The sequence below is a fragment of the Euphorbia lathyris genome, chromosome 5 (genome assembly GCF_963576675.1).
Source record: "Euphorbia lathyris chromosome 5, ddEupLath1.1, whole genome shotgun sequence".
NCBI classification, from domain to species: domain Eukaryota; kingdom Viridiplantae; phylum Streptophyta; class Magnoliopsida; order Malpighiales; family Euphorbiaceae; genus Euphorbia; species Euphorbia lathyris.
In genome coordinates, this window is record NC_088914.1 from 55,919,810 (window position 1) to 55,942,874 (window position 23,065).

Sequence of the window (23,065 nt, forward strand, 5' to 3'; positions counted from 1 at the left end):
GCATCCATTTATTAAGGAGGTCTAAGCTGAAAAAGAGATTTAGGAGACAGAGAGCCATCAACATTTTTCATTGCCATTTAAATCTCATATTTACATTGTAATGCCCCCTCAATTTTGCCTACAAAAATTCTTAATCAACTATTTCCCCCTAAATCCCATCTACTTTTTCACCTTGAAACCCCATATAGGGTAATTAATCATAAAAGTATACATATGTATATCGGCATCCATCTTTGATTTGTGTTTTTTTCTGTTCTTTTTTTTCTTCTTCTGTTCGTTTTCAGTTTCAAAGCCCATCTGAGATCCCACCAAAGAAACAGCATCCAGCATTAGCAGAAACATGTTTAATTTGGTGGCAGATGAGAAATCTGAACAAAATGATGTTCTCTCCACTTAAGGCAAATGAATCCAGAGTCCCAGCCAACCAACCTTAGCTGCTTCTTTTGATAACCTCCAATACTGCTGCGTTGCAAAAGAAACACCTATTGCAATTTAATAGATGCCTTGTTATGCAGCCATAGCAAGACCTATGGGAACATGGAACAAACTCTGCATCTGCTTCCCCAATACAACATATGCAGCACGTGCTCTCGTCCTCGTCCTCTTCATCATTATCAACTCTTTCTCCTCTGCATCTTATCTTTTCAGATTGTTGCCACTCAATTCTGCTGATAAGAAGGCTTAAGAAGTTCTCAAGCAGACCAAGTTTTCCAACCCAAGTATCTCCTCTCAAGGATCCACCCTGGTCAAGTAATTGATCACAGCATTCATACTTGAGCACACACAACCAAACATAAATTCTGAAATAAACCTAATAAATATACATCAACTTCAAGAAAAGGAAATTTATAGGAAATTATAAAGTGTCCAATAATAAACACAATTTACACCAACCAACCATAAAAAGCAAAACTCACTATGCGCATATGCACAGAAATTGATCAATAAATACCACAGTAAATCCTGATTTCCAAAGTTTTTAGGTTAAAGAAATCCAGAGGATAGGTAAACTTCAAATTTGCTCTCTCTTTTCCGCTTCAAACTCATACTTGCTTTATATTAAGAGAATGTGATAGTCCAATAGTCCCACATATCAGTATGCTGATCAAGGATTGGCTAGAGTACAACTACTCACATTTTAACATGCCAAAAAATAAATTTAGACTTTTGAACAAACCATACAGATTTTGCAAAGCATTAATTTGTTGGCTTTCTAGATACTGTACCATTTCTACTCCTAGTATTATCCAATTACCATTATTATGTTCTTAAAGTCCGCTCTGCGCATTATTTCCTTCTCTTCTTTCACCATTGGCACAGAGCCACAAGAGAGGCATAGCATGCTTTAGAAAAATTCCAATATATATATATATAAGTAAAAGAAACTTCTCAATGTGAGGAAACAAAGGCAGAGGAGCAATCTATTAAGGTTTTCTTCACCTCTAAGGTATTGTCCCGCCAGACCTCAAAAGCTGATAACCTACACCTGTGTAATGATTTATCCATGTGCACTCACATGAAAAGATATAAGGCGGAAGAAAAACTAACCCAGTTATACTCCAAGAGATACTGGAAGCCACGGTGTATGGTATCAGGACAGTCCATGCTTGCAAAAACACTCACGACATCATTCTGATCTTCACATCCTGTGTCCGTACTTGCATCCAACAAATTCAAAATGACCCCAAGAAGAGGTGCCAATATCAAGCTCCGATTTACTTTTTCCAATGATTGACCATGTCGTCGAAGTGACCTGCAAATACAATAAATAAATAAATGATAATAATAATTATGCCCTACCTCTTCAATTACAATTACAGCAGAGATAGAACCTTTGACTTCATAAAAACTTTAAATAATGGATCCACATGGACCACGGAGTGAAACTCAAAAATACAAAGAGAAGCATGATACAACAATACTTTGATGACATAATTTCTGAATGCACCAGAATTTTCTGAAATATAGACCACAGCCTCCGGACAACATTCTCAGACAATAAATAAACTATGAAAGGTTGATCATATGTCCCATCCATCATCTAATACAAATTTCTTAGGAGAAACTCTTCCAAAGGAAATGAAGTTTCAACTTGCACTTATAGTCTCATTCTACTGTATTCAAACAGAAAGACAATAGAAGGAAATAAAGATGCAGAAGAAACTCACGGAAGAGTAATTTCTTTTAACAAGCACAGAAACTCACAAGTCAAAGAACTCGGCATCTGCAGCTGAAGTTATGTTGTTGAGAACAAAGACTACCAATTCAGTTAGCCTCCGAAGGTTTGTTTCAGTTCCTAATAGGAACGCTTGAGGAATCTCATGGGTAAAGAACTCCAAGAGACTTGTAAGATTGCATGAGAGTGTGAATATGAAACAGCATTTTCTTTTCTGGAACTCCAAAACCTACAAAGGAATTTTAATAACATTCAAAGTAAGCAAATAGAAAAAGTAAAAAGACCACAGCAAAATGCATATCAATGAAAAATAATAATTACTTGCATTAGCCAATGCAGGCTGCGTTACCTCACACAGTGATAACAGTCGTGTTTAAACACACAAGTAATCCACAGAAGTGAGAAGAACAAAACCCAATGAATAAACAAGACTAACACTATGGGAAGAAACTCTCCACTTCCAACCCAAAACATCTCTTTGCTTTCTTCTCTACCCCACTCTTCTAGTCTCTCTTCTTCATACACAAAGCACAGTAGGTAGGTAGGTAGGTATATGCTCTCCAGTTTAATTCCGCCAATTTTTTTTTGCTAAGAAGAAACTATTAATCACAAACAACAAAGACTGTGCTGGTCCCAAGGAAATCATTCAAACAATTCTCCAGCATAACACATTTTTGCCAATATATCCAACACATCTTAAATGCCAAGAGTAAAAATGTAAGGAACGTGATACTAAAGCTAGACTGTTGTGAACAAGTAAGAAGGCTACCTAGATCCAGAGGACATAGGACAATTGACAATAAATAACTACTTGAATAATCACATTGAGGATATAAAATATCATCTGTTATGTGCCCGCGAATAGGATCTCGTCACAGGTCTTCCCACGAAGAAATCAGTTGGGATTCCTTTGTTGGTATTTCTGCCCTTCTTTGAAGGACCTATTTTCTTACTGTTGATGGTGGATTTTTTGATTTAAGAGATCACCAGCTCTTCCTGATATTTTTGATTTAAAATTCTGCATATCCATTGATCGATAAAGAATCCCCTTTTATAAAGAGGTACAAGATTCCTAAGCATCTAAGGTATCCTTAGCCAATTAGGATTCTACCACAATTAGGATTCTACCAAAAATAAAAGAATAAAAGCCTAATAAATACTACCAGCAAAAACACGCAAACTAACCTAAATAATAAGTAGTAACTGAACATAAAATAATAAATATTAAATAATGAAAGACTCCTAAATTTTAAAGACTCTTAAATAATAAAAAACCCTAAATAATATAACCTAAAATAAGACAACTGTAACATGTCATCCCTCTTCGACTAGAGCTTGTCCGCAAGCTCGAATTTAGGAAGGAATTCATATTTGTCATCCTCCTTCATCCTCCATTTCTTCCATCAAAAGGCAGAAGAGTTTCTTACACTTATGTCTTGGTGAGTAAAGTTCATCACAATTAAAACATAGCCCTCGAGCCCTGCGGTTTCAGTTTGGGACAACCTTTTGATTGGAGGCGGAGTGTTGTTACTCGTGTTTGATGTTGTTGAGGTGTTACTGGCACAAGTCTTTTGATCATTGACGGTGGTTTGAATCGAGGGTGATGACTTGAGCCCCTTTGAGACTACCCATGAAGAAGTGGTCTGCCCCATGCTTAATCCTTGGCTGATTAACAATTTCCTCTCAAAAGCCCTGGCAAATTTCATGGCAGTAACCAGATTTGGAGGATTTTGCATCTCCACATCCATCCTTAGGTTTCAGATAATCCAGCAGTAAAGAATTCGACTTGTTGCTCAGCCCTCACAGACATAGCCCTCGCCAGAAGGGTTTGAAATTGTTCTTGGTACTCTTCCACCGTTCATACGAGATGCTAGAGCAAAGGTGAATCGGGATCTGTATACCAGATTGGATACGAAAGAAGGGGAAAGAGACATATATAGAATTGCTCGGATGAGAGATAGGAAGACGCGAGATCTCGGAAAAGTTAAATGTGTGAAGGATGTGGACCAGAAAGTCCTAGTTGGAGATAAGGATATCAAGGAACGATGGAGGTCCTATTTTGATGACTTATTTAATGGAGATCGCAGATAAGATGTTGGAGATATAAGTATCCATCACGATATGATAAATCATGAATGCCTGCGGAGAATTCAAAAGGGTGAAGTCAAAATGGCATTAAGTAAGATGAAGTTGAAGAAAGCAGTAGGACCTGATGGCATCCCTATTGAGATTTGGAGATGTTTGGGAGAAAGAGGAATCGAATGGTTGACGACGTTCTTCAACAAAATTTGGAGAAACAATAAGATGCCAGCAGGAACAAAGGCGATGTCCAAGATTGTGCCAACTACAAGGGAATCAAATTAATGAGTCACACTATGAAACTTTGGGAGCGAGTGATCGAACAAAAGCTAAGGAGGACGGTGAAGATCTCGGAAAACCAGTTTGGCTTTATGCCGGGAAGATCAACTATGGAAGCCATCCATCTAATGAGACAATTAATGGAGCACTATCGAAATAAGAAAGAAGACTTGCATATGGTTTTCATTGACTTGGAGAAAGCATATGATAAGGTACCAAGGGAAGTACTTTGGTGGGCCTTGATAAGGAAAGGCATTTCGCGGAAATATATTGACATCATAAAGGACATGTATGAGGGAGCATGCACGAGTGTACGTACTAGTGTTGGGAAGACTGAAGAATTTCCTATTAAGATTGGAGTGCATCAAGGTTCCGCACTAAGCCCATTTCTTTTTGCCATCGTTATGGATGAACTAACAAGTTCACTCCAAGATGGTATACCATGGTGCATGCTGTTTGCAGATGATATTGTGTTGGTTGATGAGACAAAAGAAGGAGTGGAGAGGAAGTTGGAACTATGGAGACAAACTCTAGAATCTAGAGGCTTTAAGTTGAGCCGAAGTAAGACAGAATATTTTGAGTGTAAGTTTAGCGGCCATAGGAGTAGGGAGGCAGGGACAATCACCCTAGATGGGAGAGTTGTTCAGGACTCTGATTGCTTCCGGTATTTAGGATCTATTATCCAAACGGCTTCCGGTATTTAGGATCTATTATCCAAACGGATGGAGAAGTAGATGGAGATGTTGCTCATAGGATTAAAGCTGGTTGGTCGAAGTGGAAGAGTGCTACGAGTTTCCTTTGTGATCCCGGCATGTCTAATAGATTGAAGGGGAAATTCTACCGGACGGCAATTAGACCAGCATTGTTATATGGTACGGAGTGTTGGGCAGTGAAACACTGCCACATCCATAAGATGTCGGTGGCGGAGATGCGTATGTTGAGATGGATGTGTGGTCATACGAGAAAGGATCGGGTGAGTAATGAAATAATTAGGACAAAAGTAGGGGTCACATCTATTGAGAATAAAATGAGAGAAAACCGACTAAGGTGGTTTGGCCATATGAGACGTAGAGTGCTTGATGCGCCGGTTAGGAGAACCGAAGAGTGGCAAAGGGATGTAGTGGTGAGGGGTAGGGGAAGACCTAAGCAAACTTGGAGGAGGGTGGTCGAGAGTGATATGAGTTTACTGGGAATTGAGGAAAATATGGTAGTGGATAGGACGGAGTGGAGGGAGCGAATTTGTGTCGCTGACACGACTTGATTTCACGGTTTTATATGATGGTTCATGTTAGCCGACCCCGAATCATTTCGGGACTAAGGCTTTGTTGTTGTTGTTGTTGTTGTACTCTTCCACCGTTCCTGTTTGTCGGAGATTAGTTAGTTCACTCAATGGATTCCTGCTCAATGGTGGCCCAAAACGCAGCAAACAATAGGACTTGAACTGGTCCCAAGTGAGTCCGGACTCCTCTTGTTCGAGCCGGTAGTACCATAATTGTGCTTCTCCTGTCATGTGAAAAGCAGCTAACCTACCTTTTCTCTTTCATCTGTATTTTGATTGCTGAAAAATTGCTCACAGCGGTACAACCAGCCTAAAGGATCCTCCTTTCCGTTGTAAGAGGGAAACTGAAGTCGGGTATATTTTGGAAGTGTTTGAATTTCGGTGACCTGTTGTCTCTGATCCTTTGCTCCCAGTTGCAGCTCCACCTTCAGGCTCCTTTCCCTTTCCCAAAAGGTGTAACTCCAACATATGTTGGATTCCTTTCATGCCTTCTTTTAACTCTCGCAACTCGTGGCTAAATTTTTTTTCAGATTCCTTGGTCGTCCATTGCTCAAAATCACCCATGACGATAGGCTCTGGTACCAATTTGTTATGTGCCCGCGAATAGGATCTCGTCACAGGTCTTCCCACGAAGAAATCAGTTGGGATTCCTTTGTTGGTATTTCTGCCCTTCTTTGAAGGACCTATTTTCTTACGGTTGATGGTGGAATTTTTTATTTAAGAGACCACCAGCTCTTCCTGATATTTTTGATTTAAAATTCTGCATACCCATTGATCGATAAAGAATCCCCTTTTATAAAGAGGTACAAGATTCCTAAGCATCTAAGGTATCCTTAGCCAATTAGGATTCTACCACCCTTAGGATTCTACCAAAAATAAAAGAATAAAAGCCTAATAAATACTACCAGCAAAAACACGCAAACTAACCTAAATAATAAGTAATAACTGAACATAAAATAATAAATATTAAATAATAAAAGACTCCTAAATTTTAAAGACTCTTAAATAATAAAAAACCCTAAATAATATAACCTAAAATAAGACAACCGTAACATCATCTTCTAAGATAAGAAAGAACAGCAGGAAAAAGCTAATGAAATGCACTCCTTCAATCATGCTAAACATCAGCTTCAGAAAGTTCCAGAACAGAAAATTGACTGCACCAATAAAGGCCCTTGCCCTCCTCACCCATCCCACTTTTCCCAAAACTTGGATAAATGTAAAACACAAAAATTCACCTAAAAAAAATGCAGGGAAAAAAAACTTTGATCTATAAAAAGTAAAATAGTAGAACTTAAGCATCATAGCATTACTGAACAACCAGAAACCAAATATCAAAGAAAAATGTAACACTTTAACAGTAAATTTTCCTTTCCCCATTACATCACATGTAATGCAATTACCGCCGTGACACCCATGTTACAGCATATAATGCACATTTTTGTCAGACCAACTTTCAATTATTTACCTCATTAGCAATATGCACACTCAAAAAGAGACTATGATCTTACCTGGTATTTTTCTTGCATTTCACGAATAGAAACAGAGAACTCAGTCATTGTCCAGCTAAGAGTGTTAAATAGGCGATTCAGAAAGACCGAGAATAATTCTCCATCATTTATGCATGCTTCCCGCAACAAATCCTGTGTAAAATAATAATAACACACACAAATTTAACTTTGTGTCCTTGAAGAAGAGAGTAGTTCTGAAATTGAGCCAGAAACAATTTACTATTTCACCTGGAAAACAAATGATGATGACGATGATTCTCCATGTTTACCCCTGCACAGCTTCAGGAGAGTATTGCTGACTAATGCCCAAGACCGGTTATCAAAGGCCGACAACAATGCTTTTGGCAATCGCTGTATGGCTGCTTCATTGCTCTCAAATGCTACTAAATATTCCTTATCCTGTACTAGGGCTGATATAGATTGGAGAAGAAGATCCTTCAGATCCGCACTTAATATTCTTGGATCATTGAAGTGGGTGACTACAAAAGTGACCTGACGAACAAGTAATCTATCTGTGATTTATACCCATCAAATAGATGCAACAAGTACAATCTGCATGCTAATCAGAGCATAATTTCAATCACCAGATCATATGCATATCAAAATGTTTCCGTATTTGCAGACGACACATGCCTAGCTTCTAGCAAGTGCTATCAAATGGCATAAACAACCTCTATAAACATATATAACCACACTGACACTTGACATATGTCCAAGCTCAATCATTTTTGCCTGCTTTCTTGAACATCTGAGCAGAAGGTTGAATGATGTGAGTAGAGAAAAAAAGTGTCATAGTCTGTTCATTCTCTCCATAGGATACGTTAACCAGAAGTAGGATTCAACATCGAAGGAATCACAAGGGGCACCCATCACAATTCTCTAACCCTAAGAAATAAGTACGGAACCTTAACATTTTCATTTCTCAAACTATTTAAAAGAAAGGCCACCAAATCAGTATGAACACTAACCAATTTCGTTTAATAAGCATCAAGAATAGGATACTAGTTCCATAGATCTCACTTAAATATTTATATATATATTCTCCTAAAGTCTATAAAAACGTATGATAAAATGGCATCTCTAAACAGAAACTTCAAGCTTGCATCTTTTTCCCCAGCAACCTTCAAGACAATCGGTAGCATAATTTAGTGCCACCATCTCTGTTATGCAGAGAATGAATTTAGGCCAAACTTTTAACAGTACCGATCTTGTATCAGAGTAAGCAATAAAATGCATGTAGACAAAAGATTCGCAGGTTAAACTTACAAATGAAGTGAGACCTTGCTTAACAAATATTGCAGAAGGAACAAATGGAGGATCCCTCTTTCGCAAAACATGAAAACAGTCAACCTGTGACAGCCAAAATTGAATCCATTAAAAAACTACAAAGCAAAGTTGATGGCACAATTACATGGAAAAAAGTTTGTTCTTCAAGACTACAAGCAGCGCACTTGAAATTAAAACTAAAGCTATATGTCAGACCAGTAACAAGTATACACCAACCGCTACATATGTATGAACACATGGATATATGCATGTGAGTGTGTATGAGCTTCTGTGAAGAGACAGGGATGATTGTTATGTCATATTCATAACACAAATAAGTTAGTAACTCAGAATAGATATAGTACCAAGAATCGTCTGTTGAAATCCCACAAAAGCACAAACATTTTAAAGGTAAAAAGTTCTGAAAGAAATCCAGAACGCAGTAGCTAACTGACAGACTGTAGATATGACTCTTAATACTTGGTATAATTGTGTCTGCACAACAATAAGTGTGGGAAAACACTAATTATGCCAAAAGATACTTGGGTCAATGGAGCTGAGTATATGTTGAAATAAAATAAGTAATAAAAGCAGATGCTTATACTATCTGTTCAAATAATTATTGTAATGTTCATAAAAACGTGATTAATAGTTACTATTAGTATCAAGAAAATTATTTACCAGAGTCTCAAGATAAAATTCAGGGATATAGACGAACAAAGAATCCACTCTACTAAGAACTAGAAGCAGTTGAACTATCCACATGCACATCGCATACATTCCTCTCTGCTTCCATCGAGAGAAAAGGGAGATGCGATACCTGTTCAAGAGAAAACTAAAATGAACTAACAAAACATAAAGAAGCATCCACTAAACTATTCCATGTAACAGATAACCCCTTCAAACTTCATTATAAATTAGTTCATCTACTCAGTACGGAAATTTGCAAAGACAATTGTTAGAAAAGAGGGGAAAAAACATGAATGTTACAAGTGAATGAAGAATTAAGTAAGAAGGGTGACATACAATAATTTTTGTCTCAAAATCATGCTAATATCATAATTAGGATTTGCAGACTATAAAACAATTATATGTTTTTAAAAAATAGCAATTGACTAAAATTAGCAAATTATCTACACATTTAACTGTCCTTAAATTGACTGAACAAATGAAACATTGATTTCAGCAATAGTTAGAAAGAGATGGATGGGGGAACAAGCGAGTAAGAGAGAAGATATGAAGGCATAAAACAAAGTTAACACTTCATGCTGATAGAAACTAAGGTAATTAAAAGTGAGTTAAAACTCACCATGCACAATGTCTGACACAACCAATAACTTCTTCTCGATAGTCACTACGAACTTCCTTCAAACGCCTTACTTGTTCACTGCAGCCTCTTTCTCTTATTTGCTTATCAGTTTCTTCCAAAAGGGATATTGATTGTGACTGATGAGACATATAGTATGACGCCTACAGTCAAAGAATTGTTTTAGAATCTCAATAGCTCCGCCAAAATTTCAAGATAAAGGAAGGAATAGAGGAAGGTAATCATTGTGACAGCAATTTTTCACATAAAAGATTTGGGGAAGAATTGAGACTCCAGCACATAGCAGCTCAAAGTAATACCTAATTCCCAAAACCAAAAAAGGCTGCTAATTTTAACCCTCTTCCTTCATCTAATGCCCTTAAAAAGCAACAGAAACAAAACATTGTTAACACTTCAGCAAACATTTTCTCAATCTTAACCATTGTGCACTTCGCAATATGCCTCAGTTGCAAAATAACACAGGCAAAAAAAAAGATTCATAGCTGAAAACAGCACGAGACAAACAACTCTGCTAAAACAAGCACAAGCATAAGCATAAAATAACAAGTATATTCACACTCTAAGTTCTACTAGCATTTTGAAAATTTGGTGTTTGGATGTGGGATAACCTGAAAACTACCAATATTTATTTTTATAATTTTTTAAAAAGAGAGACAGGAAAAAACAGCATAATTAAAAATTACAATAAACTGCCAAAACTCAATCTAAGGCACATCTCTAAGTGTCCACATCTCATACCAGCAAGTTGACACTCCTTCAAACATGATCTTTACAATTTGGCAAACTCAGAACTGTGTGCACTCCATAATAATGAATTATTACTGTTGTAACACACTCTTAGGAAACAAGACTTCATGAACGTATACTTTTGGAAATGAAAATTCCTGTGGAAACAAAATTAGCACAAATCTTCAACCATTCAAAAGTTATTATCCAAAACTAGATCATAGGAAGGTAGGAACAATCAAGAAATGGTCAGATATAAATGAAGAGCATAACAAATTGCATGCAAAGGCTAACAAAATATATTAAAAGCAAATTTCACTTAATACTGAATTGCTTGAAAAGGTTTCTTCATCCCTCTAAAATGTTCAGCTCAAGCCTAACAAGGTATCATTTTCATTTCATTTTTCAATAATGCCATTTTATAGATATTTTATAGGAAGAACTAATGATTTCAGATTGCATAGAAAGAAAGAAAATAAAATCAATATATATACAGGGTAGTATAGAGGGCGAGCCTTGGCGCAACGGTAAACGTTGTTGTCGTGTGACCAAGAAGTCACGGGTTCGAGTCTTAGGAGCGGCCTCTTACCAAATAAATTGGTAGGGGAAGGCTTGCCCCCAGTACACCCTTGTGGTGGGAACCCTTCCCGGACCCTCGCTCAGCGGGGACGCGTAGTGCGACCGGGCTGCCTTTTTTTTTTTTTTTTATATACAGGGTAGTATATTTTGAAGAGAGTAATAACCAAGGAACTGAACCTTTATTTCAAAGAAATTGCCAATTTTCAAAAGAAATTTTGAGCCAAAAAAATCATTTTACCTGTTTAAAGTTTGGTGCAACACCAATGTGATACAATAAAAGCATAGTGTCTAGAAGTTCTTCTTCTCTAAGTGTAGCTGACGCCATATTACTGTCTCTCGGCACAACCCACATATCCCTCATTGGGCGATAATCATACTCTGATTCAGACTGATCACTTGTACTAGGCTTGTCCGCAATCTCATCATTCAGACTTCCTGCACTGCATTCTGCTCCAACATGAGCAGTCCTATCTGGAATAGGTGTACAGTGGACACGAGAACCTTTAGCAGCATATCTATTTTGATGCTTTGACATTTTTGACAAATCAATATCATAACTTGAACAACAACAGGGTTTCTGTGTAGTTTTATGAGTCACCCGGGTTTCTTCATCATCCATACAGCCTTCTTCCCACCGGATCACTTCCATTTCCTGATCATGCATAGGATGAGATTTTGATATATGACTAAACGAACCCCCAAGCCTAGAAATTTCAGTTTGGTAATATTCATTTTTCAAAAACAAATCTGCAGGAAAACTCTGTTCACCACCTCTATGAAGAAAGCCAACATCATGATTATTTGTCTTACAGCTCTTTAACCAGCCACAAACTTCCCTCATAGCAAATCCTTCAGATAGAAAATGAAGTATGACTGTGTACAAAGAAACTAGAACAGAGTTGCTTGAAACTCCAGGAGGTGGCACCTTGCGATCTGCACCCCTATTCTTCAATAAAAGATTCTGTAAAAATGTCCTGAACACTGACCCAGGTAATTGAGGAGGAGAGCTAGGCGGTACAAACTGCATCACCAAAAGACATAGATCCCTCTGCTTCTCCTCAATCTACAGACACAAACAAGTGTTACTAATAGAAGCAGAAATAAAGGATACTCTAGACCAAACTATTATGCAACAAGTATTTAATATTTGCAAAAATAAAAGCACATAACTGAGATTATGAGTTCTGCATACATTTTATACTTTTGGTGAATAAGCAATTCTATCACCAAGGAAAAGTTACAATGTACTCCCTCCATTTCAAAATAGATGACTTTTTTTGTTTCATTTTCATAATACATTTTGCTTTAATCAATACTCATTAATTGATTTTTACCAAATATACCCTTATTTAAGTTGTCTTTATAAGTGATTCATTTATTAGTGGATGTCATTAATACAAGGGTAACAAAGTCTTTAGTGAAATAGTAAACCAAATAATTATATTTCTTAATTCTTGTACATTCTCCTAAAATGTCATCGATTTTGAAACAGAGGCAGTAGCATTTTATATACACAATCTCCACTAAACACTATCACTGCTCCATGTACAAATTTTCATTTGTATATAAATGTTTATTGTGAATTCCACAATCACAATCCAGTAGTGAGAAAATACATATGATGCATGAAAGACCGATGTCAAGTCACATTAAAAGAATTCTTGTAGTGCATGGTCAAATTAAAGCATGAAAAGAATTCTTGCAGTGCATGAACATCCAACAAATTTATACTGTTTAGCGTACTGAGATTGTATCTGCATGCAAAATATTCCACTTCTATGATAAAAGATAACATAACACTAGAATGCAAAAATAAAGATTATACTAAGCATCAATAATACAAATGATCATAGGCACTCAGAGAGCTTATGAAAAACTTTTCACCTAGGCATCTCCTTTTCAGCTGTTTAGTTTGGCAAACTTTGATATGCATAACTTGGAACAATAGCTAGCAAAGTTATTGTGAAAAATGCTTTTGAAGGGTTTCTATTTAGAAACTTTAAATACACAATAGAAAACCACTTAATGATTACATATTAACCTCAATACATCATGATCTGGAATAGAGAATACCTTGCTGACTGCTTCAGACAAAGCTGTAGTGGTCAGCAACATGCTAGATTCATAGGAAACATCCTCACAGGAACCAGGCCACCAAACAGAAGGCATTAAGTAGTGAAGGTCCTGTTTGCTTGGACTCTTTTGGGAAAGAAACCCTTCAAACAACAACTCAAAATCTGCCAACTTCCACCAGAGCACCATTAATTCTTCCCGTCTTATGATATGGCAAGCCAATGCAAGATAAGAATAAGATCCTGAGTATGGGCATTCAGTTAAGATTAATGATGCTGTTTTGCAGCCATATGAAAGAGCACTGATGATACACTCAAACAGCCACCTTGATTCCTGAAACTCAAGGAAGACATCAATAAATCTATCCAAACTTGAATAGTCGTGTGGGGGTTGTACTCTAAAGACCTCCATCATGAACGACATTAGTGGACCCAATGCTACATACTCTCTGCTTCCTGCATCTGCCTCAAGAAGATGAAATAGTGCTTCACATATCCCATGACAGGCAGGATAAAACAGTTCTTCAAGAGACACAAACCTCTTCAATCTTCGTAGTTTTCCAACTACAGAGCTATCAGCCCGCTCCAAAGATTGCATGTCCAATAACCTAGATAAGCACTGAAGAAACTGAGAGGCCAAAAGGCTTACAGAAGGAGATCCTTGAAGGGGAAGAAAACCCTCAACTGGGTACCTAAAAGGTCGAGCCCCAAAATTCAATTCACATCGCTCACCTTGAGAGAGAGAGATTGCAGGGTAATACCCAGCTTTAGGTCCCATCTTACGAACACCATGAAAAGCCACCCCAAGGGATATTCCATTTCTGTAGAACAATATCTCATCATCATCCAGATTAATACAGCACCCAATAACGTCACCAATAACCCATGGCTGTCCATACGGTTCATCTTCCTTGTTCCATTTTCTAACCCTGTTCCCATCAAATGCATAAGAATCATCAGCATCGCCTACACCCTCATGGTCAGTGAAAGGACATGGCAGAGTTGCCCATCCAAGCTGCTGCACACCACAAGTATCTAATGTAACTTCATACATCCATTTTCCTTTCCAAACACAAACATTGGCCCTCATACTGCTGAATATTGCTAAACTCTCCAGAAAAAGAGGGGGCCTAATGATTTTGATGTCACCACATATGCTTAATGCTTCAAGTCCAACTTGGTGAGATTGACAGCCACTGTCCAAAATACAAATCCCATCCCTATCGGTAGCCAAATTATTAGAATTCGCATGAAATTTCAAGAAATCATTCTTGATAATGGAGTGCACTAAATTCTTGTCAACAAGACCAGTCAATGGGCCCAGTGATTTGTTGGGGAGACCAAAAATGTATTCAAAAGCTCGCTCCAGAGGCTGATTACCAAAATCATCACAGTACGAAACAAGACGGTTTTTCAACAAATTATCCTTCCCATCGCCATCCTCACCATTCAAAATCACAGCCAAGCCAGATGGAAGCCCACCCACCCTAATGCCATCATCTGCCATTTTTTATAACCAAAAACACTACCTTTCCAACTAACAGAACCCACTAAAAAGTTAAAAAATTGAAATACTTGATAACCCCTCAACAGTCAATGCCAATTTTGTTTCCAGAAATTGCTAAGACATGCTAAACTCCAGTACGCCTTGCCATCATCCATAACTCTTAATCTGGAACTTCAAACTTTTGCATAACTGACAATTCGCATTCAAGAATAATCTACAGAGAACAATTGATTGTAAAGAAATTTAGGAAGTGATCAAGAAATAGAAATTTTCAATGAATGAAATATTAATAGAAATTTTAAAGCCAATCACTCAATCGGGTATACGAAATACTACCAAAATCTTCCAACTACTTAGGAATTCAAACCAAACGAGAGATTAAAAACGAAGTTGACATTTCCCCTGGTTCCCAAAAATTTCTAAGAGACCAAAAAGATAGTAAAAGAATTGGCTAACTGTCAATCAAAATTACTTCCCGGCAACAAAATGTTACGAGAAAAAAAAAATCCATAAAAAAAATAAAAAAGGGAAAAAATTATATAAAATATAAACATACGCACACGTATACTCATACGAATTTGTAATATAATAAAACATTAGGAAGTAGTAGAGGTAGAACTTACAGGTGATTCTGATATCATGCTCGTTACACTGGAAATAGAAAAGTCGGCGAGGTGAGATTAGGGTTTATAATTGCCATTAAGAGAAAAAGACAGAGCTTCAGAGAGAGAAAATAATTAAAGAGAAATAGGAGGGAAGGAAGTGTGGACTGAATGATCTCCGACTTCGTTTTGTTTCCTTTTCCTTTTTAGCTTTCAATAAAAATGAAAATAAAAAATCGAGGAAGAAAATTCCAACCCGTGCCAGGGCTAACTCCGATCAGTGACTACGGCTAGAACCCTTGCACAAATATGCCTTAACTGACAGGTGTCGTATAATTTCTGTTTTATTACTCATGTCTGACTTGACAGTTTATGCTATCGTGCGCTTTCTCATGTGTTCTAACTTCTAACAGAACCATCATTTTCGGTGGCCGAGCCAACACTTCATATATAGACGGTAATTTTAGCTTATTTCGTGTTATTTTGTGATTTTGGCAGGTTGAATACTAAAAAAAAATAAAAATATTTCACCAAAAAAGAAATAAATATATATCTATAATCTATATAATAGCGGAAGCAGAAAGAAAATGAAAAAAGCGTTTTAGGAGCTTATTTCATTAGTTGTCAAACATTTAAAAATTTAGATTAAAAAGGATTTTAATTAATTAAAATTTTATATTTAATAATATGATATAATTAATTAGATATATGAAATATGAAATTCGAGCTATTGGATGTATATTAATGCATATGAAATTTGAGTTATTGGATGTACATTAATGGTCATTACAATTAGAGTTTGTATAGTTATATTAATGCGAGTAATAATTGTAAATTTGTATAGTTATTAGATGTATATTAATGGTCATTACCAATTACAATATGCAGAGAATTTGTATACTTAAATATAATAATAATAATAATAATAATAAAGTAATGATACTCATTTAATTAATTAAGTAAAAATTGTAAAAATTGTAAATTTAATTATATAACAATTCAGGGTAGGTGAAGAGATATTACATTAATTAATTGTATTTAATAAGTATTATTATTACGTCAACTGTTACAATTTATTGTACTATTTTTTTTTTTTTTTGTAGAAACAGGAACAGAAAAAACAAAAAAAAAACAAAAAACTAGCCTGGGATCAGCCTAGGAAAGCTAACCCCAACTCTATCCTCTAAAAGGAGAGGATAAAGATAGATGGGAGGATCAGATAGGGTGGTAACACCTAACATCCCCTCATGCCCAGCCGCCGCCAAGCGATCCGCAATCTGATTCTGTTCTCTGTAGATGTGGCTGAACTCTAAGGACTCAAAGGAGGAGCCAATGCTTCTTATAGCTTTGATAAGGTTCTGGCTACTAAGACAAATAGCATGATTATTAGAGATCATACTAATTGCCTCCTTATTGTCAGACTCCACAGCAAGCCTTTTAAAACCCAGATTTCTGGCAAGCTTGACTCCAGAAAGAAAACCCCAAAGCTCCGCTGAAAAAGATGAGCCCAAACCCAGGTTATGGGTGAACCCAGACAACCAGGCACCTCCGGCGTCTCTGAGTACACCTCCAGCCGCGACTCTTCCATTGTTGAGGCAGGAGCCATCCGTGTTCAACTTCATCGTCCCATCATTCGGCCTACACCAACCAACGAGGTGAACCTCTTTATTCTGGGTAGAATTGGCAAGGGGGTCCCCTTTGAAGCTCCCAGAAATGGTAAGGAGCTTTTTTGAGAAAAACTCGGGTAAGTTCTGAATAAAAACAGTCTTCTCACCAAAGATCTCCTCGTTCCTCCATTTCCAGAGGTGGTGGCAGATAATAGCAAATAAAATGTCTCCCTGCTCCATGTTAGCCAGTAACCTACCATTAACCCCATTAGAGAACCAGTAACCTACCATTAATTAATTGTATTTAATAAGTATTATTATTACGTCAACTGTTACAATTTATTGTACTATATAATGTAAGGAGTTTGTGATTTTTTTCTTCACAAATTTACATCCCCACAAACTTAAATCTTCAAGTACGGCTATGATGAATTTTGTTAGAATTATATGATTTTTTGATGAATTGTTTTTTAATTAATATATTTTCATGCAGTATGGCAATGTTGCAAATTAAGGCTTGCTTCAACCAAATTAGCTACCTCTCTACCGAAAAAGACACGTGGAGAATAAGAGTCAGAGTTATTAGGTTATGAGACGCACTTAACACAAAAGAAAGCAATTCCATAATGAGTTTGGATATGATATTGCTAGATGAAGAGTTATTTATGTAATATTTTTATATATTCATTAAAATTGAAAATTCATTGATATAATTTTTTGTTGCAAAATAGGGTAGCACCATTTCAGAAATTCTGGAATCAAAATTTAAAAAAAAAAAATAGAAGAAAAGAAGAAGAAGAAGAAGAAGGAAAATAAAAAATGAAAAAGAGATGGAGAAGATGGTATTTTTTATTTTTATTTTTTATTTTGGGGTTTATTTGTGATAATTAGATAATTAGGAGGGTTAATTTATAAAATAAATAAATATAAAAACCAAATTAACTCTTTTCTCTTTGAATTTTAACACTGTTAGTCAATTTAGCCTCTGTTTGTTAACGGCGTTTAACACATACCTCTACTTGTAAAAAAAAAAAAACCACAGATTCGCGTTTGTAAAAAGTGTAAACCACGGGCATTTTTTTTTGTACTTATCCCTAATATATAATTTGTTCTTACTTCATTAAGAGATTCAAATCTATTTATAAGCGGTTTCCATTAATAAACTATTTAATAACATTTTTCTTAAAGAATTTGGAGAATTCAAGCTTTGATATTTACAACTGAAGAAATCTACTAGAAATAGAAGATGTGGGGACAACTAAAATCACGAAACGCAAAGGTGTAAAAAATTATAGAAAATTCTTATGTTTGTGAAGGTAATTATTCGTTTTGTTTCATATATAATAGTTATTTTGTTCTCAATTGTGTTGTTGCTTTGTTTTTATAAAACAATAGTTGTTATAGTTCCATTTTTTTAAAGATAAAATTTTCTTTCTACCGTTACACAGGTTCCACACCTCTCGCTACCTTATCTATGTCTTCTTTTTTTATTTGTCTTTTTTTTCAAAATGATTTTGTACATTTGCGTTATTTTTTCGATTGTCAACTCTAACTAAAATTTAGATTTTCGGCTTTATATGAACTCGACTGTTAGGTTTAATTGAAATTAGACTAAGTTTTCAAATTCAGAATCTGGTGAAATGCATTAATTTTTTAGTTTAGGTTTATCTAACTGACATGGATTGTATTTTTTTATTTTTCTGTATTTTGGTACGAATAGATATAAAGTTTCACACAATAGTAGTTCATTGAAGTTGAAGACATATTGAAAAAAATAATTAAAGAGGTATTGAAACATTATACTTATAATAAAGTTTATTTCAATTATAAATTATGTTATATTATTAACCATTTTAATTTTCTTTCTCATTTTTTAATCATGAATTCTACTTTATTGTTGTTGTTATTATTGTTGTTATTATTATTATCAACAAAAGTTAAGTTTTTTTTTGTCCAATCCTCTAGACAAAGAGATTATAAGTATCCAATTATTTTTGAAAATTTTGGATTATGCTAGATATGAACTCAAAATGAATGTAAATAAAAATAAATTTTGATGCTCAAAATCTGAAAATGTACATTAATGATGGGATATTGAGACAATTATTTTTTAACACATGCATTTATAATTATTAACCATTATATTGTGGTTTGAACAAAATTCTTAGTATTTCAAGAGTTTTTAACAAATGAACAGATGAAAATGAAATAGGATTATATAACTTTAGCATTTAATTGTAAATCTTTCCAATCATCGTTTGTAAATTCATTTTTTTCTTTATCAATCTTTATTCTATCAACAATTTTGGATGGAGTTCTTGGACCATCATAATAATTTTCCAAATAAATATATCAATAGATTGAATAAAATTTCTCATTCTATTTTTCTAAAATGTGTAATTTGTAAACCTTCGTGAATAAGTTGCATAGACATGTTTCTGGGAAAATTAATATTAGTCATATAGATCTATCTTAGTAATAAAACTTTGAGCAAAAAGAGATTGGTTCTGATACCACTTTGTAACGACTGGATCCGGAGTGGATGGCGCTGGGGTAGAAAGCCTGAGCAAGGAGCAGCCCTAAGGGATGGCGATGGGGGCAGGAATGAACTGAATCCCGCATCGGAAATGGAGAGCGAGTGATTGAGGCTTATTAGTAAGGTGTGAATCCAATATATGCAGACGCATTTTAAAGCCGTGAGGCCTAGGGTGTTGGATTTGGACCAGAGCGGACAATATCTACATGGTATTGGACCAGGGTGTTACACACTTGTTTGTCCAATATGACTATATAAATGCTAGAAGGGGGTGAATATTGTTTATTATCCTTTTAAAATTATTTCTTACACTTAATAAAATTATGCTCAATATTATTAATTTGCATTTTTAAAAATATTTACGGAATTAAATGGATGTGCAAATTAATGACTTTTAGTGAAAGATAATAAATTATTGTCTTTGAACAATGTTGTGAGCAAATATAATAAATATGATCACAACTAAATATTTGTAAATATAATGTAAAGACAATAATTAATTTAATAGTGATAGAAAAGCTTAGCCACGTACAGATTCGGCAACTCCGACCTCCGTCATGCCCTTGAGAGCAACACTCGAGATGTTCCATTGTGATTCTTTTAACGTGCAAGAATCAATCTTGTGGGCCTTTTACAATCTAAAAGCTACCCAAGTAAATATCTCCCCGATATCTACTTCTCTCAAAACTTCCCGAGTGTTTAAGAAACTCATCCCTCAATTTTTTTCTGAACTTAATTGAAAAACTTTTACAACCTTAAGCTTACAGGTGCTTAAAAACCTACACTTTTTCTAGGAGCTAGTGAGTGTTGAAACACCTTTCCACATAATTTTGATTTGACAAAATTGTTTAAGTATAATTGAAATACATATTCTAAACACACTAAGTTTAAATGCTTTGATTTATTATACTAATGTGTTTGTTCAATGTTGAGTTAAAACTGTTTATAAGACACAAGAATTAAAAGGCTCAAGCCCAATACAAGTGTTAAAGCCCAAGTCAAACAACTCAGTACAACTCGGCCCGCGTTTGTTAAAACGTTGTCGCTTTGGACTAAACGCAACTCAGCAAGAGAAGGATCTAGAAGACCTTCGGGAACAACTTCAAGATGAAGCTGCTGAGTAGTCTCGACAAAGCGTACAAGACAGCAGCTGGCAAATGAAAACTTCCAGACAAAGTATTTCTACTTTGGGTAAAGTTCAGACGACACAGTATGCTGTCCAGTTGACTTTACCATAAAAGGAGAGACAGTCTGCTGAGCTGACCGAGGACAGAAAATACACAATTCTGATTGGTCGAGAGCTCTGAGCAAGTCAGGATGACAACGATAGGTAGCCGTTTCCCTCCAACGGTTATTTCGAAATTCGAAATGACCGATGCCCAGACGTCTCTATAAATAGTGCCATCAAAAGCTTCATTCAACACAGAACTTGATCAAGCCATTACGCTGACCAAATTTCTACACAAGTTCTGCAAGCAAAGAAGCAAAGCAAAATCTTACACTACAATTCTTATATCTGTGTAAAAGTCTAGAGTGATTATTTCAATCGTCTAAAGTGTCTTAGCAAATCTTTGTATAGGACAAACACTTATCATTTCTAGAAGATAGAAAGGAGAGGCTGAGTACTCGGTTATAGTACTCAGCGAGAGATTAGGATTGAGTAGAGGTATAAAGGAAGGTACTCTTGTTATACTCAGTTGCTAAGATTGTAAAAGGTTTGAGGCTCTACCTTTAAAGAGCTCAGTAGAGGATTCGAAATCTCGGAACGTGTTCCGGGGACAGGACGTAGGCTTAGAAGAAGCCGAACCTGGATAAATCTGCTGAGTAAAGTATTTCTTACCTTTAACTCCTTATTTATATTGCTTGCTTAAAATAACCAAAAACTGACCAAGTAAAGAGGTCAAGTTGAGTTGTGCGCGTTAAACTTCTGAGCTCAAGAATAGACTCTAAGTGCTATCTCCTGACTCAAGCTAAGAAACTGACCTAGTCACCAGTTGATTAAGCCGGTATCTTGCTGTTTACTCAGCGCCGATGTTAAAACCTTTTTCCTTAGAAAAAGAAGTCTGCCCTAATTGCGAAAAAGTTTAAATAGTTCCTAACCACCCCTTGGAACTATACTTGCAACCTTACAAGGGACCAACAAGTGGTATCAGAGCTTAAAAGCTCACTGTAAAAGGTCTAACAACCTTGAGCTGATCCCTACCATGGGCGAAAACAGCACTCGGTTTCTCCCTGGAAACCAAACAACTCAGATACTGCCTGAGGGGCTGTCCATTACTAGGCCTCCCCTATTCTTCGGGTCAAACTATACCTTCTGGAAGAATAGGATGAAAAATTTCATTCAGGCTACAAACATGAGTGCCTGGCTATCTATAGTCCAAGGCCTATTTGTACCTGTCGAAGTTGTGGCTGGCCAAACAGTTGTAAAAGCTGAGGCCAAATGGACAGAGGATGATCTTAAGAAGCTGCAAAATCACGCTTCGGCTATCAATATGCTTCACTATGCGCTCGATGCTGCAGAATATAATAAAATCTCAGGTTGTGAGTCGGCACAAGAGATCTAGAAAAAGCTGGAAGTCACCTACGAGGGAACCAATAAAGTAAAGGAGTCCAAGGTGAATCAGCAGATGAGACTGTACGAGCTGTTCGAGATGAACAATGATGAGGGCATTTCAGACATGAATGCAAGGTTTACCAACATCATTAATGAGCTCAAGAGACTTGGGAAAATCTTCACTAAAGAAGAACAAGTCAAAAAGATACTCAGGAGTCTTCCTAAAGACTGGCAAGCAAAGAAGACAGCGGTTGAGGAAGCTCAGGATTTAACCACCTACAAATATGACGAACTCATCGGCTCGATGCTGACCCATGAGATATCCATGAAAAACTTTGAGGTGAAGGAAAAATCTGAAGACAAGAAGCAGAAATCCCTTGTCATGAAAGCTGACTCTACTGACGGGAGCTCAACTGATGATGAGGAGATGGCTATGTTCACAAGGAAGATGAAAAGGCTATTCAGGAAAAATGACAAATACTCTAAGAAGCCTTACAGAAAGTTTGATAAGTATAAAGCTGACTCAAGCGACAACAAATACAAAAAGGACAGCTCAAAGCCCATTACATGCTTTGAGTGCCATCAAACTGGCCATATTAAATCAAGCTGCCCCACACCGAGGAAAGACAAGAAGAGTGGCAAAAAGGCTATGGTGGCTACATGGAGTGACAGTGATGAGTCTTCATCCACAGAAACTGAGGCCACCGAGTCAGCGAAGATATGCTTCATGGCTGACGAACTTGCTGAGCCATGCGTCTCTGAGCATGCTGACCTATCTGTTGCATCAGATGATGAGGAGCAATCAAATGAGGTAATTTCTCTTCCCCAGCTCAGAAACGATATGGTTAATGCCCTGAGTGATCTCTACACACTTGTCAATAAGTGTAATAAGAAAGTTAGAGCACTCAGCAGGCGCTGTGACGAAGTGGAAGAGGTCAAACTGAGTGACCTCAGATTCCTTCTTC

The 23,065-nt window shown here is 36.3% G+C and overlaps 1 protein-coding gene across 1 annotated transcript; it reads right to left on the reverse strand.

Moving 5' to 3' along the window:
* Positions 1-51: 51 nt before the first annotated feature.
* Positions 52-15,721, reverse strand: LOC136230509 (E3 ubiquitin-protein ligase RKP). The gene is made up of 11 exons (XM_066019592.1): positions 15,425-15,721; positions 13,296-15,015; positions 11,461-12,285; positions 9,900-10,060; positions 9,272-9,410; positions 8,591-8,674; positions 7,553-7,816; positions 7,325-7,456; positions 2,206-2,405; positions 1,549-1,753; positions 52-742 (listed from the first exon to the last, which is right to left on the reverse strand). Exons 2-11 carry the CDS (start codon positions 14,799-14,801, stop codon positions 431-433), a joined length of 3,828 nt encoding a protein of 1,275 aa, XP_065875664.1. The 5' UTR covers positions 14,802-15,015; positions 15,425-15,721; the 3' UTR covers positions 52-430.
* Between the last annotated feature and the right edge of the window lie 7,344 nt (positions 15,722-23,065).

Coding starts and splice junctions, on each gene's coding strand:
- LOC136230509 (XM_066019592.1), bottom strand. CDS start 14,801: ATGGCAGATGATGGCATTAGGGTGGGTGGGCTTCCATCTGGCTTGGCT. Junction 9,411..9,899: donor TGTGTCAGACATTGTGCATG/GTGAGTTTTAAC, acceptor TCTCTTGAACAG/GTATCGCATCTCCCTTTTCT. Junction 743..1,548: donor ATCTCTTGGAGTATAACTGG/GTTAGTTTTTCT, acceptor TTACTTGACCAG/GGTGGATCCTTGAGAGGAGA.